The 23,480-nt window shown below is 38.3% G+C and overlaps 1 protein-coding gene across 3 annotated transcripts in view; it reads left to right on the top strand.

The window, feature by feature from the left end:
* The window catches only part of LOC130874467 (solute carrier organic anion transporter family member 1A5-like), a 53,753-nt gene that overhangs the window by 12,842 nt on the left and 17,431 nt on the right, over positions 1 to 23,480 (top strand). For all 3 annotated transcript variants that reach the window (XM_057769840.1, XM_057769848.1, XM_057769855.1), the window contains 4 exons: positions 4,066 to 4,212; positions 13,610 to 13,708; positions 14,941 to 15,162; positions 23,174 to 23,338. In XM_057769840.1, coding sequence (XP_057625823.1) covers positions 4,066 to 4,212; positions 13,610 to 13,708; positions 14,941 to 15,162; positions 23,174 to 23,338 — 633 coding nt within the window. The remainder of the gene's footprint in view (positions 1 to 4,065; positions 4,213 to 13,609; positions 13,709 to 14,940; positions 15,163 to 23,173; positions 23,339 to 23,480) is intronic.

Here is a 23,480-nt window from a genome sequence, read left to right as displayed (position 1 = left end):
GTTTTCTGCTCAGGCACAGGGTCACAGAACACTCTTTTATGTAGGGCTTTGAATGTGATACTGGGTTTAGTAGGCACCTAAGATGAATGAACAATCTTTGTTTCCCTTTGTAGAGAACAGAGTTGTCTAATAAAATAGAATACTCTGACTCCCGAGTTTGAATATACTTATTAATACTCCTTTGTTTCTTAAAGCAAGTATTTAAAAATAAGCCAAAGATAGCCACTCCAGCACCATTGTAGAGTTAGTCCCTCAAGGGAAAACAATGTAGAAGGATGCATTTAGACATATAATGAGATCTCTATTATTAGTCTAATTTGGCTTAATTTTGCTGTAATAAATCATGGACTAAAACCTACCCAGTTAGGAAAGAGGTTATCTAGCTTACAAATTGTACCCAACCATGAGGGAAGCCAAGGCAGAAACCTGGAGAGGACCATGAATCTTTCATTGTGGCTTGCTCGGCTACATCTCTTATACAACATAGGCCAACCTGCCCAAGACTAGCACTGTCCACAGTGGTCTATGCCATCTTTCACCAGTAACTAAGAGGAAAATGCCTCATAAAATTTATTCCCACAGGCCAATCTGAGGAAGGCAGTTTCTCAGTTGAAATTCCTTCTTCTCAGGTATATCTAGATTTGTGTCAAGTTGGCAAAAACTATCCATCACAGTGATTATGTAAATAGGAAATATAGCCAGAAAGAAGCTTTCCCACATCTGTACTATGCACCCAATGCACCATCGGAAAGCAGGTGCTCATGTCACAACTCAGAATTCCTTGGTTACCCAGGAGTTTGTTTTTCAGTCTCCTTTTCCCTCTTTAACACAAAAATTACGTTACATTTCAACCAGACAGTGGTACCCTCCCTTACATCCTATGGGCTCATGGACTGTGGTCCTGGCTCCTATCTTTCATATGTTGTATTAGTAACTTTCCCATCACTGTGATGCTTATGGTTATAGAGAGATGCTTCTCACTCCTCCTAATACCGGGACTCTTTATACAGCTCCTCATGTTGTTGTGACCCGAACCATAAAATCACCTTCATCCCTATTTTATAACTGTAATTTTGTTCCTGGTATGAATTGTAATATAAATATCTGATACTTCAGTGATTATTTCAGGTGACCCACTCTTCCAGAGGGATAAGGAATTAATTACAGCAGGGATAATGGAAACAAGAGCAGAAAACTAGGTACTCACATCTCAACTATAAGCATAAATCAGAGAATTGGAAGTAGGATGAGGGCTTAAGCTCTTGAAGCCCTCTCCAGCAACAGTCTTCCTCCATCTCCCCAAATAGCACTACCAACTGGAGACTAAGTAGTAAAGACTGGGGCCTCTGTGGGGCATTTCTATTCAGAGCACCACAGTGTTCTCACAGAGGGCCTGATTGGTTCCCAGCACTCACATCAGGTTGCTCACAAGCTCCTGTCATTTTAGTTCTGGGGAATTTGGTGCCCTCTTCTGGCCCTCTTGGGCACTTGCACACACAGGGTGTACATCTGCTCATAAAGGTACACACATTTACATATACATTTTAAATAGTATTTTTAAAGTTGTTGACTTTTCAGTGGACCTGTACAAATTTTGTCTGCTGTACCTAGGTCTGGTATCTGAGCACCTGAAAGAATGGGAAGAACTACAGTCTAATGCTGAGATGGCCTTACTTCAGTTACAGTGTACTTTAATACATGAATGAAACAATGAAAGTAATGATCTAAAATGGTTGTTTGGGATCAGAAAAATATGACAGAAAAATGTAAATAAACATCAGAAAGCACATACTTAACAGACCCTCCCTTTCCAAAGACTTTCTCAGGACAGACCAATTTAAACACCGTTGCCTGGTACATATTGTAGATTATAGATTATATCTGGAAAAGCATGAAACAAGGCAGAAGGCAACATCCAGATTCTAGGTACACTGACCAGATTGGATTCTACAGCTATGTTCTGACATCCAACAGGAATAAATATGCCTTATAAATTGAAGGTAATCGTTTGTCATAGGAGGCATGAAATAATGTCTATGAACAATCCAGGGAATGAAATGCACTTGAGATAAAAGGATCTTTGCTTTCTTATCTGGAGCCTCTCTTACAGTTGCCCAGGTTATAGTACACCATACACCATTCTTTTGGCCGTGTTCTGACAAAAGTCACATATTCTGAATGACCCAATATATATCCTGGACATTTATTCTGGGGCTGTCTCAGCAGAATCACCTCAGGTCAGAACATCTCCATTTTATGGTAAATCCGTGCCACAGAATCTGCAGCAGTCTCAAAGACTTGGACCGTCACTCCACAGGGAGTCTGTGGAGATCAAAATAGCATGAGAGACAAAGAACAGCCATCTGTGAAGCTCTGAGTCACAGAAACCCTCTAAGCAAAGCAATGTGGAACAGTGACCTCTATGCTAGCCCATGCTCACTTTTTGAACTGACCCTGGAAAATCCATTCCTTGTGCTCCTTGTATTTTGGTGTATAAGTTAAAATCTCCCACATATAGAGTCCTAAGAAAGCACTTGAATTTTCCATTCAGCCTTAGAAGAGGATTGAAAGTCTCCCTATGATCTGTAGACAGAAATTATCATGTTTATCAAAGATAAGAATCTGAATTCCTAGAGAGGGAAACTGATTTTACTTTAACCGGGAATAGGTAAGATTTAGACCTCAGAACCCAGTTGTGCTTAGGACACTTATCAGCAGCCACCGACCAGTCCATACTTCAGGGTACATTGTCCTTCACTTCTCTGCAAACACAACGTCAAGCTCCCCTAGGGAGTGCAAGTTCATTTAGCTTAGCACAAACTTGGGAGGTGCATGCAAATGTTCAAAGATTTCTGCTTTTGCAGTTCAATTTGTTCTGGCCTTGTTTTTGTTATTTCATTGATCAGTTGCTACTCCAACTGCCAGAATATTTAATTGAAAGGAAATGATGAAATCTAAGGAAAAGTACAGTTTCTATTCAGTTAAAATCCTGAACTTTTAGAGAATAATTGCAACTGTAGAGAATTCAAACTTCTGTCTTTGCTGTGTAAGCACATAATGAGTTGTCAGAGACGAATGCACACGTGTGTGCTTGCTTTCCTTCTTAAAAGTTATGGAGAAATGAGACAGTGCACACATTAACAAACCGGGACCACTGGTTGATGGAAAACTGGCCTCCTGGGGGTGAGGAAAAGTCCAAGGTTTTACAATTTGCCTGTTTCTATGGTGTAAATTCTCACAAGCAACGTGTTATCACTAAACACTGAACTGGGTAGAGATATCTATCTGTAGAGTCATCTCTCCAACCCAAGTGAGAATTGTCTCTAGAATAGCATTTACACTCCATTGCTATGTATTCTTTCAAAATAAGTAGTAAGGGTGACTCATTGATTTCTAGAGAGCATTGCTATGGAACATTATTTTAACTAGGAAAAGATGTGCTACATTTGTTTCTGCTGCCTTTGTTAATGATGTAAAGAGTTATACATTTATCTGTGCTGTATTTGTTTAATTATGTAAAGATGTGTTGAATTTGTTTCACCTTGCCTGCAAAAGGCACCTGATTAGTCTAATAAAAAGCTGAAATGCCAGTAGCTAGGCAGGAGATGGATAGGAGTGGTTGATGGGCAGAGAGAATAAGTAGGAGGAAAAATCTAGACTTGAACAAGAGAGATAAAGAGGAACATGCCTGGGGCCAGAAGCCAGGAAGCTGCCAGTCAACCAGATCCTGGAGGAAGCAGGAAAGTAAAGTATACAGAAAGAAAGGTAAGAAGCCCCAAGGCAAAAGGTAGATAGAAAGAAACAGGTTAATATAAGTTAAAGAGAACTAACCAGAAATGATCCTAGGCTAGACCACACATTCATAACTAATAATAAGCCTTTGTGTGATGATTTGGGAGCTGGTTGGTACCAAAAGCAAGCCTGCTATGCAGCATAGTATCAGAAGCCACTGGATGGCTATCATGGGCTTGTGACCTGAGAAAGGCTTCTAGAAAATTTTGAATTTACTCTCAGTAACACTTAACTGTCACAATGCTCATGCAGTTTTCTCTTGTTTTAATGCAGAGTGCATGAAAGAAATTAAATCCTCAATGTGGATATATGTAATGGTAGGAAATCTTATTCGTGGAATTGGTGAAACTCCCATCATGCCCTTGGGTATTTCCTACATAGAAGATTTTGCCAAATCTGAAAACTCCCCTTTATACATCGGTAAGTTGGAAATTAAGCCTTGTCTTCATTTTAGGATAGCAGAGTTCTGGGAGGGTAGAAATTAATTATTGATTTGGATGATTGTGATTCCCAGAGCGGTGAGCAGAGTGCCATGTCACTACTGGTCATAAGATTGGTCAATGTGGGAATTAAATGGCAGCTCCACACAAGCGGCTTTATCAAGCAGCTTCTCACTCCAGAGATCCCTCTGATCTGCTGACCCTAAAGTTCTTTGATGCTGCCACCCTATCCCTAAACCATTAGAAATCCATCTTTATTTCCTAGAAAACGTTCCTTAGATTCAATGGTTATTTCTATTTATCTTATTTTAGCTTCTCATTTGTTCATCTGTAAGTCATTCCAACTTCATTTTGTACATTTTGTGTTTGTAGTATTTTAAAATGTATTTATACATTTTGTTCCCTCTCTGTCTCTACAGCTGTTTCTCCCACCCCCATGTATTGGGGGAGGTCGCTAGTTCATTTCCCTCCACCCTGACCTGAAATAGTCATGTTCACCAAGTGATTTCTTATCTTCCATCTGCTCTCACTTACAACTTGGGGCTCAGCGTTCTGCTTCTTTGTGAATTTAATAATACAGTTTCCTTCCTTATAACCCATAAGTCTTGACAGGATTTGTCATAGTTTTACAAAATATCCAAGTTCATTATTTTGGTTTTATTCCTTGAAACTTTCATAAAAGTCTATGCAATTTGCAGACAAGAGCCAAGTTCACCTTTTAATGTTTTCTCCTAAATTATCTTAATTTTATGAATAATTTGCTCATGTTCTTGAGAAAATCCATCTGTAATTGGTTATAAATCATTCATAAACTTTTATATATGGATATTTTATTTATTGTATACATATTACTTAAAAACAAACAAGCAAAGAACCACAGGAGAAGAGAAGACAAGAGTAAGCCTAAGATTAATCAAGGATAATTAAATTTAAAAAATAGCCTTTTCACTTTCTGGAAATGTTTTAGTTTGGTAATAATCTTTTCTGGTGTGTATATCGTCTTTCTCTTTAGATCCCTTTGCAAATAACTAAGAAAAAATATATGTGCACTCTCCAACAATAACTTATTAGAATGTGAATCTCTTTATCAAAGCTGTAGAGAAATTTTATATAAAATATAATAATTGAGAAGAAACCATATGCCTGCCTGGGACCATTAGGATGGGACAGGTCAAAGAAACACACATACCCTCCTGCCCTGGGCAGGTAGAAGAAACCATAGGCCCATCCAGTGGCATGTCATTATGGTGAGCAAATATGTAGTGTGGTATGGGAGAGAAAGAGAGAGAGAGAAAGAGAGAGGGGGGCAGATCTGAAGAGGTGAAGGCAGTCAGGAGCTGAGGTGGGTGGCCTGCTTGCCACTTAGGGCCATGGTCATGTGTGGGTCTGGGCTGCTGCCAGGTGCCATGTTTGGGTCCATAGCCTTGCTGCAGTCACAGCTTGTTTTGATGTACAAGGTTCCTCTTACCATGAAGGCTATGAGGATAGAGCTGCACAAATTTGGCTTAACCCCTCACCGGCTTCAGTACTCTGGAAGTGGGCTCAGCTCCTCTCCAGGATAGCACAGTAGAGCTGGTCCTGGTGGTGTGGGCATGAGTGATCTGGCTCTAAGAGTGAGGGAACAAGAGCAGGAGAACTAGCCCTGCCCCTTGTGGCCTGCTGCATTAGATGAGTTTAGCTAAGGCAGTGCTGGAGAGCTCATCCTGGTGGTGAAAGATGGGGAAGAGTTGGTGTGCTGACCAATCTAGCTACTACTCAGGGCCAGAAAAAAGGGCTATGAGTTGGCCCACCCCAACATCTATCCCATCTATGAACTGATAGAACAAGCCAAGGGGCCAGTCCTATAGATCCAAAGCTTCAGGATCTCCACAACATAGGGCAACAACCGGATATACAAGAAGAGTACCAGTGAGGGCCCAGTATCCGAAGTGTAGCAGAAGTCAGAGACCTCAAACCAGACCAATGATTCACTATAATGAACACTTGTAAATAAAGATGTATGGACTAACGGGTACCCCATGTTACTCATTGTATCACACTACGGCTTGCCCAATAAGATTTTGTCTTTTAAATTTTGTTTCATTTTGCTTTATTTTGTAGGGAGATTGCAAAGGCAGAGGGTAGATACAAAAGGGATGAGAAGATGAGCAGGTTAAGAATACATAATATGAAATCTACAAAGAATCAATAAAAAGTTAAAATATAATAATTATAGTAAAGTTTATAGGATACAAAATTATTGTATCTTCTGTTTATTTATTGTATGTAAATAGCTTAGTCTCATAAATGAGAATCTGTATTATTATTATTATTATTTATTTTAAATTTTTTATTCATTTTGCATACCAACAATAGTTCCGTTTCCCTCCCCTCTTCCTGCTCCCCTCACGTCCCAACACCCCAAGCCGCATTCACTCAAGGCTGAGAAAGGCATCCTACCACGCAGAATGTGCTCCAAAAAGTCAGCTCATGAACCAAGGATAGATCCAGGCCCCACTACTAGGGACTCCACAAACAGATCAAGCCATAGAACTGTCTTCCATAAGCAGAGGGCCTAGTTTGGGCTTATGCAGGTTCCCCAGCTATTGGTCTAGAATTCATGAGCTTCCACAAGCTCCAGTCAGCTGTCTTTATGGGTTTCTCTTTTATGATCTTGACCTTCTTGCTCATATAATCACTCCTCCCTCTCTTTGACTGAACTCCTGGAGTTTGTCCTGGTGCTTGGCTGTGAATCTTTGCATCTGCTTCCATCAGGTACTGGATGTAATCACTAATCTAACTACAAGAGAAGGCCAGCTCAGTCACCCTCTCCACTATTGCTGGGAGTCTTAGCTGGGGTCATCCTTGTTGATTCCTGGGAATTTCCATAGCACCAGGTTTCTTGCTAGCCCCATAATGGCTCCCTCTATCAAGATATCTCTTTCCTTGCTCTCCCATTCCATCCCTCCTCAAAATTTATTATTCCCTTCTTGTATGATTGCATCCTCCATACCCTCTCTTCTATTGCTACCTACCCCCAGTTTACCCAGGAGATCTCATTTATTTCCTCTTGCTAGGGCAACCCATAAGTCCCTCTAGAGTCCTCCATGTTAGCTAGCTTCTCTGGGGCTGTGAATTACAGCATGGTTATCCTTTGGTCTATATCTAGTATTCACATATGAGTGAGTACATACCATGTTACATCATTTAGGATGATTTTTATAGTTCCATCCATTTGCCATCAAATTTCATAATATAATTGTTTTTAACATCTGACTAGTACTCCATTGTGTAAATGTATCACATTTTCTTTATTTATTCTTCAGTTTAGGGGCATATAGGTTGTTTTCAGGTTCTGAATGTTATGAATAATGCTGCTATAAACATAGTTGAGTGTAGTCAGAGATTGCTTGTTTGTTCTCAGTTGCTCACACAGAAACTATATTATTTGCAATATTGTTTGGCCAATAGCCTAAGCATATTTTTAGCTAGCTCTTATATCTTAACCAATTTTTATTAATCTGTGCATTACCACATGGTTGTGGCTTACTGGTAAGGTTCTCTCTGGTGTCTGATGTCTGTCTCCTGCAGTGGCTCCATGGCTTCACCTGACTCTGCCTACTCTCTCTATATGTCTTTTCCTGCCTGGCTATATTCTGTTAAGCAATTGGCCAAAAGCACTTTTATTCATCAATCAATAAAATCAACACAGACAGAAGGACTTCCCACAACATCTCCCCTTTTCTTTCTAAATAAAAATGAGGATTTTAAATTTAACATAATAAAATTATGTACAACAAAACAGTCATCATGCAAGAATTACAGTTACAATATTTATATATACTTTATCTTTTATCATAACTAAGGAAAATTATAATTATAACTCTCTATTCTTCAACTCCATCACAGACCCCAGAAGAATATTAAACAAGAAGTACATTGTAAACAAGTTCCAAAACTCTAGAAATGACAGAGACATCTTGATGCCTGAACAGTCACCCAAAAGTTCTTCTGTTCCTTTAAAATATATCTATTTGTTTAGCTTAGCAGCCCATACAATGAAATGTCTTTCTGTATTAGTTCATCCACAGTCAAAAAATTTAAAGAAAACACAATAATATACATAATTTGGACTCTCTGTGTATATTCCATCTTTACATGGATTATTTTTTTTCTAATCTAATACTTTTTCAACAAGTTTAATATTTAAACTTTAATATTTATTTCATTATCTTTACTCCTTTAATCTATGACTGTCTGTACTTTTACTATCTCTTTATTCTTTTTCTCCTCTCTGTCAAGTCTGTGTACATTTATCCAACACTGTGACCCATTCAGAGGTCCTTTCTATTTGAATCTGTCTTTATTGTATTCCTGTAATTATTTTCCACCAAGAGTGCTTTTTTTCCCCTAATGCTAAGTGCATATGGCTAAGATAAACTCCATGGCTCTGCCTGTTGACTCCGCCAAGTCTAACAGGGCAGAGGCATGTTCGCCACCTCTGTGAGCTATCTACACTGCCCCATTTTCAGACACACAGCGGGTCTATGTTGCCATTAATCAAGATCTAGCACTCTGCTCACAAACTTCTCTGTGACTTCCAAAAGAGTCAGACTATTTGTGCTTGTGAACCAAGGATGCACCATGTTTTAAAGAAGCTATCCAGTTTTTCTGTACTTATTTTAAAGGAGCTATGGTGCTCCTACTTGACATCTGAGGGAAAAAATGCTGGCTACCAAGAAGCTGTGCTAATTCTGTTCTTTTGTGTCTAGAATTCCTCTCTAAGAATTTTCAGATTTTACATGGATTTAGTCAGCCCCATATTGGCACACCAATCTGTAGTCAGAGACTGCTCATTCATTCCTGGTTGCCCAGATCCTAAATAATCACACAGAAACTATATTATTTGCAATATTGATTGGACAATAGCTTAAGTATATTGCTAGCTAGCTCTTATATCTTAAATTAACCCATTTTTATTAATCTGTCTATCACCATGTGGTTGTGACCTACCAGTGAGGTTCTGTCTGGCATCTGGTTTCTGTCTCCTGCAGCTGTTCCATAATTTCTCCTGACTCCACCTACTCTCTATATATCTTTTCCAGCCTGGCTAAATTCTGTTAAGCCATTAGCTAAAAACAGCTTTATACATCAACCAATAAAAGAAACACATAGACAGAAGGACTTTCCACATCAGTTGAGCAAGTATCCTTGTGGTATGATTGAACATCCTTTGGGTGTATGTCCAAGAGTGGTAATTCTGGGTCTTTCAAATTTTTGCAAAAATATCATAATGATTTCTAGAGTGACTGTAAAAGTTTGCACTCTCACTAGTAGTGGAGGAGTGTTCCATTTATTCCACAGCCTCTCCAAAATATGCTGTCATCAGGGTTTCTGATCTTAGCCACTCTGACAGATTTGAGATAGTATCTCAGAGTCATTTTGATTTGCATTTCTGTGATGACTAAGGATGTTAAGCAATTCCTTCTATGTCTTTCAGACATAACTCCATTTAGTTTGATGTTGACCAACTTGCAGTAAATTGTCTTTTTTATGTTTAGGTATGATCCTTGCATGATCCTTGTATTCTTGATCACTCAAAGACCTTTATCATAAAGTGGTATTAGATTTTGTTGAAAACTTTTTCAGCATCAAATAAGCTGACCGTATGTTTTTTTCCCTTCAGTTTGTTTGTGTATTGAATTACATTAGATATTAGAATAGCTACACCAGTTTGCTTTTTAGGTTTATTTGATTGGAAAGTCTTTTTCCAGTGCTTTTCTTTAAGGTAATGTCTGTTGATGAAGTTGAGGTGTGCTTTTTTGTATGCAACAGAAGTTCAGCTCCTGTTTTGTGTCCATTCTGTTAGCCTGTCTATTTTTAAGGTGAATCGAGTCCATTGATAATAAAGGATATTAATGATTAATGACAAGTGATTGTTAATTCATTGGCTTTGTTATTGTTGGTGGTAGTGTGTGTGTGTGTGTGTGTGTGTGTGTGTGTGTGTGCAGCTAACTTCCTTGGGTTGGAGTTTTCTTTCTAGTAATTTCTATAGGGTTGGATTTGTGGATAGGTATTGTTTAAATATCATTTTGTCATGGAATATCTTGTTTTCTCCATTTACAGTGATTAAAATTTTTGCTGGGTATAGTAGTCTGGGCTGGCATCCATTGTCTCTTAGTGTCTGCATAATACCTATCCAAGACCTTCTGGTTTTTATAGTCTCCTTTAAGAAGTCAGGTGTTATTCTGATGGGTCTGCCTTTATATGTTACTTGGGCTTTTTCTTTATCAGCTCTTAATATTCTTTCTTTATTTTGTATGTTTAGTGTTCTGATTATTATATGGTAAGAGTCTTTTTATGGTCCATATTATTTGGTGTTTTGTAAGCTTCTTGTATCTTCATAACAATTTCCTTCTTTAGGTTGGGAAAGTTTTCTTCCATGATTTTTTGAATATATTTTCTGAGCTTTTGAGCTGGTATTCTTCTCCTTCTTCTATCCCTATTATTTTTAGGTTTAGTCTTTTCATGGTGTTCCAGATTTGCTGGATGCTTTTTGTTGTCACTTTGTTGGCTTTACCATTTTCTTTGATCAATGAATCCATTTGCTCTTCATATGTTCAGCACCAGAGATTCTCTTTTGCATTCCTTTATTCTATTGGCTTTGCTTGAATCTGTATTTACTGTCCATTTACCTAGATTTTCCATACCCAGAATTCCCTTAGTTTGTGTTTTCTTTGTTGCCTATATTTCAATTTTTAACTCTTGAATTATTTTCTTCATACGTTTGATTCTTTTTGTTGGCTATCTTTAAGGATTGACTGATTTCTTCCAGTTTTTTGTTTGTCTTTTTCTCTATTTCTTTAAAGGAATTTTTCCTTTCCTCTTTAAGGTAGTCTATCATCTTCATAAAGTTATTTTCAAGATGATTTTCTTCTGTTTCTTCTGCATTGGGATGTTCAGGTCTTGCTGTTGTAGAATTAGTAGGCTCTGGGGGTGTCATATTGTTCTTTATGTTGTTGAATGTATTTTTACACTGTCATCTACCCATCTCTTTATCCAATCAGTGCAGGTGATGTCTTTGCTTTTGGGGGCGCTGATGTCATGGGCGAGGGTTGGGTTTATAGGGTGGGGTAGGACTTGTAGAATATAGAGTTCAGTGGCAGGGATCATGGTGGAGTGGCCTGTCATCAGGACTCTTACCTGCTGACCGGCTATTGGGGCTGTAATGGGTGTGGGAGGTGCTTGGGGTGTACACCAGGGCCTAGGGCCTAGAGATGGGGTTGTCCAGCTGGAAAACCAGTTACTCACCTCTTCATATAGTTGGTGCAGGCAGTATATGTCAAGTTGCTCTATAATTATACAACTATATGTATGTGTATAAATAATCAAATATATAAAATAAACAAGAAATTAGGAATGCATTTTCAGGTATGTCTCTGTAGCTCAAGAGATAGAGAAGCCAAATGTAAAAAGCAGTTGTCTATGTTAGACATTAAGTTAAATCAAGAAGAAACAAGATTGCCTTGCAAAGACATTTATGTACTAAGAATCCATATATCAGAACACTGGGGATTCATCTCCCTAGTGGATAGAACTAGAGAAAAAAAAGTAAAAAGATCAGTATCCATGGGGAGAAACTATAAGCAAATAATAAAAGTATAGTATGGAGAAAAAATTAAGGGAAACAGACAGTTGAGGAGTTAGCCAACAATGTCAAGTAAGAGAATAAAGATCAAAACTGGAAAAAGTTATCCATGATGGAGGTCACTGGTGCCAAGAGCATATCTTAGAATCAGGAAGCATCTGAACAGAGTGAGAGGTGAGGAGTCATGGAGACAGTTGAGGGCAGGAATGGACAGTGGAGGTTGGAGATCTTTCAGGAATCATTTGATAGAGAGAAATGAACAGTGGGGGAATGTATGATAGAAGAACAAAGACAGAGGACTTTGGTATTGAGAGGTCAGAGGAGGACTAACACATAGAACCTTCGAGAATGAGAAAAGACAAAATGTAAAGTGTACAGAAGTTAGAGAGTTGAGATTATGCATATCTGGTTTTTCTGTGAGTGGGGATGGCTCAACAGAAATTCTGAACTCAGATAAGTTAGGAGATGCTTGTGGTGGTTTCAAAGAAGCCAGATGGGGTGGAAAGGGACCATGGAAATGAAAATAATAATAAGATAATAAAGAAGACCAGAATAGCATCCAAGAGATCTGCTGTTATAAGAACACGTTCTTTCTTTGGAAGAAAGGGAAGAGTTTTCATAAAGACACATTACAAGAAATTCTTTAGCACACACTGCTTTTGAAAATGTGCTATTTTCATTTCTGTTTCTGTGAGAAAATAAAACTTTAGAAAGAGGTTCATTTGACTTAAAATTCCAGAGAAGTCACAGTAGCTGGGGCTTGAAGCACCTGTCACACCAGCAAGAGATTAATAGTAAATCTATGCATGCTTATGTCTTTTTCTGCATGGTAGTACTCAGTTCTTTTTCCACTTTTACACAGCTGATGCCTCCCTATCTAGTGAACAGTGTTGCTCACAATGGTCTTGGTCTCACATCAATTAACTTAATTAAGACCGTGTTCTATAGACATGCCACAGATAAACCCAGTGTAGACAATGCTTCATGGAGACTCTCCTCCCAGGGAGCTCCTGGCTGGACAGCTGGGAATTAAAGCTAACCATCACAGAAGCCTTTGGAAATCATGGAGATGGAAGCATCAAAAGGATACACATCTTGGCTTTGACAGGACTGCCTGTGATAGTATAGCCTTCTCCCTTAATGCAGCATAAAAGAGAATTTGGAAAGTGACTTTAAGATTTCAGTCACTTTAATAAATCCCTCTTATGATGATGTATAAATGAAAGGATTCATTGGCTCACAGCTTTGGAAGTTTTGGTCTTTGCCACTAGAATGTGTTGTTTGGTGGCCTGTCATGAGGCAGTTCATTATGGTGGAAGGAAGGGTAGAGTAAAACCATTAACTTGAGACTAGAAACAAAACAGAGTGAGTAATGGGCTGTGGTTCTACTCCAGATAATCTGAAATCTCATCACCATTCCCTCCATTGGAACAGTCCCTTCAGATTCCAGTGCTGATCCCTAGGAATCCATATTGAAACAGTGGAGATTTCTCAATATTTAAAGAAATACATGTGTGCATATGTAATATACATACCAAGCTCGATTTCTTTATACATTGAATATAAAAAAATGTGAGTTAAGGGAGAGTGTAGCTTATTTTTGAGCACTTGTCTAGACTATGGAATTTGATACCCAGCTTGACAAAGGAAGGACAAAAATCTAATATTTAAAATGATTTAATCTCAAGGCTTTTTTTGTGAAAGCAAATTCTTTGTGTTTATATAACTTCCTGTATTTGTTTGCTTCCAGGGATTCTAAAAATAGGAATGAGCATTGGTCCTTTGATTGGATTATTGTTGTCAACCTTTTGTGCAAACATTTATGTAGACATTGGGTCTGTGAATACAGGTAAAATAAATTTTATTTATACAATTTAGTCTCTATAGTGTAAAAGAATGTTCCAGATAGCTATACACTGCCTCCTTTGGTCTTCAGTTAGGCAATTATCACCACCTACAGACTTCAGACCTAAGAGAAACAAAGGTAAGGATAAAATGTCACCTTCTGATTAAAAAAAATCCACCATTCTTCCACCACATTGCAGTCACACCTTTGATCTCAAAGGATTTACTCACATAATGAGGCAGTCACTGTGGATAACAAAACAGATCTCTGTTATGTGATAAGCACCAATTTGTAAAATTTTCACAAGATGTACAGAAATACTCAATTACTTTTGAAAAATACACTATCTGTACCGCTAGGTAAAATTAGTTAGTTTTCTTAATGAACACACAAAACAAAAAATAATTAGATACCATGTGATACTTTTATTATCTTTATATGTATATGTGTGTGTGTGTGTGTGTGTGCGTGCCTGTTGAGGTCAGAAGAGGGTTTCAGATCTCTTTAAATCAGAATTACATGTAGTAGAGAGTTTCCATGAGGGTACTTGGAATAGAGCTCAGGATCTCTGCAAGAGCAACAATAACTCTTAGGCACTGAACTGTCTCTGTAGCCCCTTCCTCATCTACTGTGATATTTTGAGATATGAATACATCAGATTAACACTAGTTTTTTTTTTTTTTTTTTTTTTTTTTTTTTTTTTTTTTTGGTTTTTTCGAGACAGGGTTTCTCTGTAGCTTTGGTGCCTGTCCCGGAACTAGCTCTTGTAGATCAGGCTGGCCTCGAACTTCCAGAGATCCTCCTGCCTCTGCCTCCCGAGTGCTGGGATTAAAGGCGTGCGCCACCACCGCCAGGCTACTAGTTTGTTAAATATACATCAAGTCTTCTTTCCTGTCTTTCTGAAATGAAGTTTTAACCTTTAAACCATGTAGCTTCTCAGAATCTTTTCTTCTTACTTAATTACATCTTTATCCAATTGATCTTTCTCAGACACTGTTTCTAAAGGTTTGAACTAGCCAAGCCAGGTGGCAGATCACTGTAGTTTTCTCATTTCAGAAGCAGAGGCAGAAAATCAGAAATTCAAAGTCTACATAAGAAGAATAACTAATGTGTGATGGGTTTACAAAAGATATTCAAATTTTGTGTTTAGATGGAATTTTGAACCTTAATAATTTTCTACAATTCATGCTCGAAAGAATGATGCAAGCTAACAAAATATCTGTATTTCTCCACAGATGACCTCACCATAACTCCCACTGATACACGCTGGGTCGGTGCTTGGTGGCTCGGCTTTTTAATCTGTGCAGGAGTGAATGTCCTGGCCAGCATTCCCTTTTTCTTTTTTCCCAAAACACTCCCAAAGGAAGGACTAGTGTATAATGAAGATGCAACTACAAGTGACAAGGAAGAGAAACACCAAGAAAAAGCCAAGGAGGAAAAACGTGGAATCACTAAAGGCAAACAGACAAACTTTAACCCCTGTATTTGGTTTAGATGGGTCTGCAGATAGTGGGGCATGTGTCTGCTGTGCTGAGTTAAGCTAGTTTGTCACTAAGGGTCCCTACTCAGATGCCTTAAACTTCTTCCCAAGTTACTGCTTGGATTACAACTCACATAATTTGTAAACAGCACATCTTAGATTAGACTTTATGGAAAATTCATCAATCTGGACACTCAATGAGCAAATATATTTTCCCACCTGTTTTAAAAAGTCTATTTTATAGAAAATATTGTTCCAAGTTAAAAAAAAATAACCAGAAATTCAAGTTAAAGACAATGGGAGAGAATTATCTATACTAAGGTAACTGTATAGATTGATAAGAAAAATGTCAGTTTAGCTGTGAGCATCCTTGAAGTTAAGGCTGGAGGAGAAATCCTGAGAGGTGGCATAATCTTCTGTATTTGAAGGTGTGTGATACTTTACAGGAAAACTGTTCCCTAAGGAGCAGACTTCTGGAAAACAAGCAGGAATATTATTAACTTCTGATGCAGAGCAGTGGTGCGTCTGTGAGAAGCTGAGTGGTCAACACTGCCCATACCTGAACCTTGGCATTGGGCATTATTTTCCAGTTATGTGTGTGGTGACTTATGTAGTATTCACAAGAGATTTGAGTTAGTGTGGGGGGGAATGGCTTGGGCTGTGGAATTCTTAAAGTGTATACTTCGAGGATAAGAAGGTATTATTCCTCACCTGTCCAATGAGGTCAACAATGTGTTATATTCTTGGGTTTCTGTGTTATTCTCATGCAGACTACTGTAGGGAACACTCTTTTGATGACATTGCTTTTTCCTCCACACTCAAATCCTTCAGCATCAATATGCCTTGAATATTCACACATCTCCCTTAAACACTATTGACTGTTGCTGAGGAGTTAGTCAAACTGACAGTGAGTTCAGAGGCTTTAACATTCTCAGAATCATGGTCATGCTAACAATTCTCCTGAAAGACTTAGTATGGATTGTTATGTGTGACTATATGATTTGCCACATAATTATATTGTTTTCTATTTTTAATTTTATTTTTTGATTTTAATATATTCTGAACAGTTTCCCTTCTGTACCTTTCTCCCAGTTCTCTCCAAATTCCCTTCTCCCCAGATCTACTCTGCCCCTGTTTCCCTTCAGAAAAAAGTAAACTTCGCAAAAATATCCTTTCAACATTGTTGGAGGGAGGTTGCTTGTTTGGTTGCCAGCCACCAGGCTAGTTTAGAAGCAAAATAATCACACAGAAACTGTGTTAATTAAAACACTTCTTGTCCATTAACTTTAGCTTCTTATTGGCTAACTCTTAAACTAAGTTAACCCATTTCTATTAATCTGTGTATCTCCATGTGGCGGTGGCTTACTGGTAATGTTCACAGTGTCTTTCTCCTGCAGATCCATGGCGTCTCCCTACTCTGCCTTTTTTTCCCCAGCATTCTGTTTAGTTTTCTCAGCCTACCTACATTCTGTTTTATCAACAGACCAAGGCAGTGTTTTTATTCATTAACCAACCAAAGCAACACATAGACAGAATGACCACCCACACCATTTCCCCTTTTCTGTTTAAACAAAAAGGAAGACTTTAACTTTAACATAGTAAAATTTCATATAAAAAAAATAGGTATAAAGTAAGAATTACAGTTATAATATTTCTATATATTTTATCTTTTATCATAATTAAGGAAAACTATATTATTACTATCTACTCTTTAACTTCATAAAAGACTCCAGAAGTAAACAGGAAGTGAATTGTAAGAAACTTCCAAAACTCTAGAATTGACAGAGACATCTTGCTGCCTGGACAGTCACCCAAAGCTCTTTTGTACTGTTGGGGCAACCATCTTCAGCCTACAGGCCCATAGTATCCATCAAACTTTTCCTTGAAGCAGGAAATATCAAAGACAGGTCTGATTATATTGGCAGTTTGCCAGTCACTTTTTTTTCTGTATCCTGCAGAATGTTTCACAGACTCTTTCATGAGGCAGGAATCTTGAAGGATCGTTTCAACTTTAGGCAAGTTAAGCAGTAATTTCTCTGTGGATGCTGCATGTCCAGTTCATCTAACAAACTCCATAAGGAACCTCTTCTATGCCTGTCTTCCTCTTGGAGTAGATTGGTGCTGCCAGGAGCAGATATGTCTTGTCATGAAAAGTCCTAAGTTCTTAAAACATTAAAATGCCATATTTTGAAGGTCTCTGAAAGATTTAAAGAATACCTATCCATCTGAAATACATCTCGGTATAGCTAGAAAATCTAACTAACATGACTACAATCTTGGCTATTATAGATGATTATCTATTAACCTATATTTCTTAAATGAACTACATAATCCCAGCAACTTAATCAAGAGCAGAAATATACATATAAAAATTAACCTTAAATGTGTATCAATAAACCAGGATCTATACCAATGCAAATTATTCATATCTATATCATATCCACCTTTAAATGTTAACAAACATTTATAGACAATTTGGGAATATGGGCATAGTTTCTCCAAACTGCTTCCTGCTATTTATTGGGCAAAGCATTTTATTTGTGGGGGTATTTACAGCAACTATTCAGGAGCATTTGTTCCATCAAACAATATTGGTCTGGAAACAATCCACAGATTCTCATCTTCTGTGAAAAAAAGAAGAATCTCTTTTCCAAAGCAATATATCCTTAGACCCAAATTTGAAAGTCAAGATACCTTTATAATATACATGCTGCTTTAGCTTAGCAGCCCATACAATGAAATGTATCTCTGTACTTAGCTCATTCACAGTCAAAAAAAATTCAAAGAAAATACAATAATATACATATTCCAGGCTCTCTGTGAATTTTCCGTGTTTATGTGACTTACTTTTTTACTCCTTTTAATTTATGACAGTCTGTACTCTGTCTCTTTAAAGACTTTGCCCATTTTTTTAAAAAGAAGAATAACTTTATTTTATGACTCTCTATACTCTATTTCTTCTCTTTTTCAAGCATATGTACATTTATTCAACACTATGACTCGTCTGGATTTGTCTTTACTGCATATCTGTAATTCTTTAATGTCTTGAAGAGCTTCTAAAATGGTAAGCAGCTTGTTTGCATTTTCTCTGGATGCTGGCTCTAGCTTCTCTCCACTTAAAATGGTGAAGGCTCTGGAGCTGCCAGGTAGTAACTCAGCACTTTAACTCTGAGAATGAATGTGCAGCAATAGACTCTTTTTTATCTGAGTAATAGCTAAATCTGCCATGCGAACACTGCAGAGACTGGAAACATCTCTGTGAATGGTGGCAGGAATCCGCCACACTCTGCTACCTGTGTAAGTTTACTAGATTGGATCCCACTGCTTGCCCAGGCAGGGAGGCTTGAGCCATGGGCATGGTTTCAGCTACTTTCCTCCCAACACCGTGTGGGCACACAAACACCTGGGCCCACAAATGCCATTGAAATGCTTCATAGCTGAAGTTTGCACTGGTGGCATGGCCCAGGAAGCCACATTTTAAAATGGTGCAGCTTTTTTCTATAAAAAGCCATGCCTCTGCTTGTTTCTAACAAACAAAGCCTGTCCAAGAAAATGCCGCTAGCAAACTATGCTTAACTCTTTTCTTTTGTGTCTATAATTAATTTTTAAGCTTTTTAGGTTTTACATGGATTCAGTCCACCATGTTTGTGTGCCAATCTGTCTGGTTTCTGGCCACCCAACCAACTTAGATCCAAAATAATCACACAGAAACTGTCCTAATTAAAACGCTGCTTGGTCCATTAGCTCTGGCTTCTTATTGGCTAACTCTTATATTGATTTAATCCGTTTCTATTAATCTGTGGCAGTGGCTTACTGGGTAATGTTCCCAATGTCTATTTCCAGTGGCTCCATGGCATCTCCCCAGTCTTCTTTCTTCCCAGCATTCTGTTTACTTTTCTCTGCCTACCTACATTCTTCCCTATCAACAGGTTGAGACAGTTTTTTTATTCATTAATCATTAAATGCAACACATAGACAGAAGGACCACCCACACCACAACATAGCACAATAAGATGCAATAGCTGTAGGAACAAACCCACACATCAAGGATACCCAAGACAATCCAATAGAAGAAAACAGGTCCCAAGAGGAAGCAAAAGAGTCAAAACTACCCCCACTCTAAGTGTTAGGAGTCACATCAAAACATCAAGTATATCACATATGCAGATGACCCAGTATAGGCCCATGCAAGCTCTGTGATTGCTGTTTTAGTCTCTGTGAGCATATATGAGCCCTACTTAGTTGACATCTGTGAACTGTGTTCTCCTGGTGTCTTTGATCCCTCTAAATTCTACATTTCTTTCTCCTATCTTCTACAGGCTTTCCTGGGCACCAAGGGAAGGACCCAATGGAAACTTCCAATTTGGTCTCTTTACCTAATGCTTGGCTATCGGGCTTTGTGTTTGCTCCATCAGCTGCTGTTGGGAAGCCTGTTTGATGATTACTGGGATAGGCTCACATCTATGAGTATATAAGAATGACATTAATAATTATTTTATTGACTTTTTTCTATCATAGGTGCTTGGGTTATCCAGCTTTCTGTTCCTAGTCATTCAGGCTGTATTGAACATGGGCTCCCATTAGTGATGTGGGTCTCAGATTAGACTAGTCATTGGTTTGCTATTCCCAAAAATTCTGCACCTCCACTGTCTCACCTCATTTTATAAATAGAATAGATTATAGGTTCAAGATTTTGTGGCTAGGTTGTTGTCCAAGTCCTACCTTCGGAAGTCCTACCTGTTTACAAAGGATGGCTGGTTTAAGCTCCAAATCATCCATTACTAGGAGTGCTCACTAGAATCACCTTCTTAGAATCATAAAAGTTTCTAATGAACTAGGTTTCCACATAACTCAGGTACATACCCTTCAGTTCCAGTCACCTCTCCCTCTTCGTCCATTACCCCCAAACTTGATCACTCCTGTTCCCATTGCCACCTACCCCCAGTCCATTCCCAAAATATATTTTATTTTTCCTTCTCAAGGAGACCCACTGATCCCTCTTAGAGCACAACTTGTTCCTTAGCCTTTCTGTGTCTGTGTTTTGTAGCATGATTATAATTGATTCAACAGCTAATACCCACTTATCATTGACCATGTGCCATGATTGTCTTTCTTGGTATTGGCTACCTCACTCAGAATGACTTTTTTCTAATATTTTGTGTAGCACCACAAGCTGGCTTACCAGGGAAGATCTTAACCTGTGTCTCTCTGGAGTGGGAGAATCATGGCAACTCACTGATTCAGCTTCTTTCTCCCAGCATTCTGTTCTGTTTACTCCACCCACCTAAGGGTTGGCCTATCAAATGGGCCTAGGCAGTTTCTTTATTAATTAACCAATGAAAGCAACAGATTAGAAAGAAATCACTCCCACATCATTTTGGGTATATTCTTCAACGGTATAGTTAGGTCTTTTTTATTTATTAAATTTTAAAAAATACCAATCCAAGTTCCCACTCCTTCCTCTCCTCCTATTCCCTCCACCCACCATCCTACCCCACCCCCATCTAACCCTCAGAGAGAATAAGGCACATTGCCTTGTGGAAGGTCCAAGGCCCTCCCTACTGTATCTAGGCTGAGCAAGGTATACATCCAAAGAGAATAGGATCCCAAAAAGCCAGTACATGCAGTAGGGATAAATCCTGGCGACACTGCCAGTGGCCCCTCAGTCTTCACCAGCCATGCAACTGTCAACCCCATTTAGAGGAACTAGTTTGGTCCTGTGCTTGTTTCTTCCCAGTCTGGCTGGAGTTGGTAAGCTCCCATTAGCTCAAGCAAACTTTCAGTGGGTGAATTCATCATGGTCTTGACTTCCTTGCTTATATTCTCATTTCTTCCACTTTTTAACTGGACTTTAGGAGCTCAGTCCAGTGCTCCTATGTGGGTCTCTGCCGCTGCCTCCATCAGTTGTTGGATGAAGGTTCTATGGTGATATTTAAGAAAATCATCAGTCTGACTACAGGGCAAGTCAAAATCGAGCCCCCTCTCCTCTATTGCCCAGGGTCCTAGGTGAGGTCATCCTTTTCAATTTCTAGGAATTTCTCTAGAGCCAGGTTTCTGCCAACCCTATAATGGCTCTCATAATCAAGGTATCTCTCTCCTTCCTCCATCTCAATCATTTCATTCCCCCATGTTCTCCTCTGTCCCCCCTCCTGTTCTCCTCCTACCATCTCCTCTCCATCAACCCCCATGCTCCCAAACCTGCCAGTCAATCCTGTCTGTTTCCAATTTCCAGGTGGATATATATATATATATATATATATATATATATATATATATATTTCTTTGGGTTCACCTTATTATTTAGTTTCTCTAGGTTCATGAACTATAGGCTCAATGTCATTTGTTTATAGCTACTATCCACTTATGCATGAGTACATACCATAATCATATTTTTTGGTCTGAGTTACCTCACTCAGGATAGTGTTTTCTAATTTCATTTATTTGCATGCAAAATTCAAGATGTCATTGTTTTTTATTTCTGAGTAGTACTCTAATGTGTAAATGTGCCACATTTTCTTTATCCATTCTTCTGTTGAAGGGCATTTAGGTAGTTTCCAGGTTCTGGTTATTACAAATAATACTGCTATAAACATAGTTGAACAAATGCCTTTGTAGTATAATTGAACATCTTTTGGGTATATGCCCAAGAGTAGTATTGCTGGATCCTGAGGTCCAGTAAAAGGATTTACTCACTTTCTCCAATTTGTCTTTTTCTTGATTTCCTAAGGGGATTTATTTATTTCCTCTTTAAGGACCTCAATTATCTTCACATAATTGTTTTTAAGGTCATTGCCATGTGTTTCTGCTGCATTGGAATATCCAGGGTTTGATGTGTTGGGGTAACTGGGCTTTGGTGACATATTGTCTTGGTTGTTTTTTATTATGTTCTTATGGTGGTGTCTAATCATCTAGGTTAGGGGTAATTATAGATCTAGGTGCTTATTTCTGAGTTTTCCTTTGTTGGATGTGTGTTTTGTTCCTTGGTTTCCATTTACTCTCTTATCTTCTGGTCAGTGTGGTCTGTGGTTGAGCAGGGGTCTCTACCCAAGTTGGTGACCAGACTTCTATCACCTGGAGTGGTGTCTGATAGAGCAGCAGAGAGTCTTTATTCCAACTGGGGACTAGGACATGATGAAACTGAGAGTATGGAGACTGGGGATACAGTTGAAGGGGCCACTGGAAGGCAGTTCAGAGGCTTTAACATTCTTAGAATCATGGTCATGTTAACCATTCTTCTTAAAGGCTAATACTGATTGCTATGTGGACTTGTGTGGTCTGCCAAGCCAACCTAATTTTTAAAACTATGAAAGAGCATAACATTGTATAAAACATACAGAAAATCAATGTGAATTGTAGAGACTCATTTAGGAGAACAGGGATGTCAGCAAACATGGGTGAGTTAAAAAAACTTCTGAAAGGTGATTGGTGCACACCAAATGAGTCATCATTCCTTATAGTGTGATTTTTTTATAAAGATGTTTAAAAATATCACTAGTTAAAAAGATCTCTTCTAATAAATGTTTTGTTGCAAAGTTCTGCAGGGATACTGAAGATGGATGAGCTGCAGCATGATTCCTGGAGCCTTTCTAAGATTTTGCTTACATGTTCTTATACAAATAAGTATTAACATCAGTATCTGAATTCAAACTTCATCAAAGAGAGTCCCTTGCAAATTCCAGTGAAAAGACGAGTCAGTCTATACTGAATACAGGATATTAATAGAGGGAAAAGGGAAAATGAAAGTACATGGCCATAGATATGGTTCCATCTTTATATAGTTTTGCTTGATTTTATAATTTGGTTTTGATTCTTATATAGCCAGTTATGTCACTCATTTCCAGAAGCAACTTAAATAATGATTCTCAAAGAAGTGAGGATTTATCAAATGTATTTGTGTTAAGCCATGTATCTATGAGAAGATTTTAGTACACTGGGCACAAAATGCTAGATTAAGTTTGCTTGATGATCTTGGAACTATTTTGTTTCAGATTTCTTGCCATTCATGAAGAGCCTCTTATGTAATCCAATTTACATGCTTTTCATCCTCTCAAGTGTGATCCACCTCAACTCAATTGTCATTATTATTACCTTCATGCCTAAATACTTGGAACAGCAATATGGAAAATCAACTGCAGAGATAGTCTTTCTCATAGGTATGTTGTTTCATTGTTTTTTTCAGTAGCACTTCCCCTTCCACAAGAATGCAACAAACAGTATCCCCAAGGGTAAGATAAACAGTAAGATGATGTAAATAAGAAACTACAACAAAATGTAAATCTCTAAGATATTCTTTAC

Source organism: Chionomys nivalis, chromosome 1, assembly GCF_950005125.1.
Source record: "Chionomys nivalis chromosome 1, mChiNiv1.1, whole genome shotgun sequence".
Taxonomy (NCBI): domain Eukaryota; kingdom Metazoa; phylum Chordata; class Mammalia; order Rodentia; family Cricetidae; genus Chionomys; species Chionomys nivalis.
This window is presented reverse-complemented; position numbering and strand designations above follow the sequence as displayed.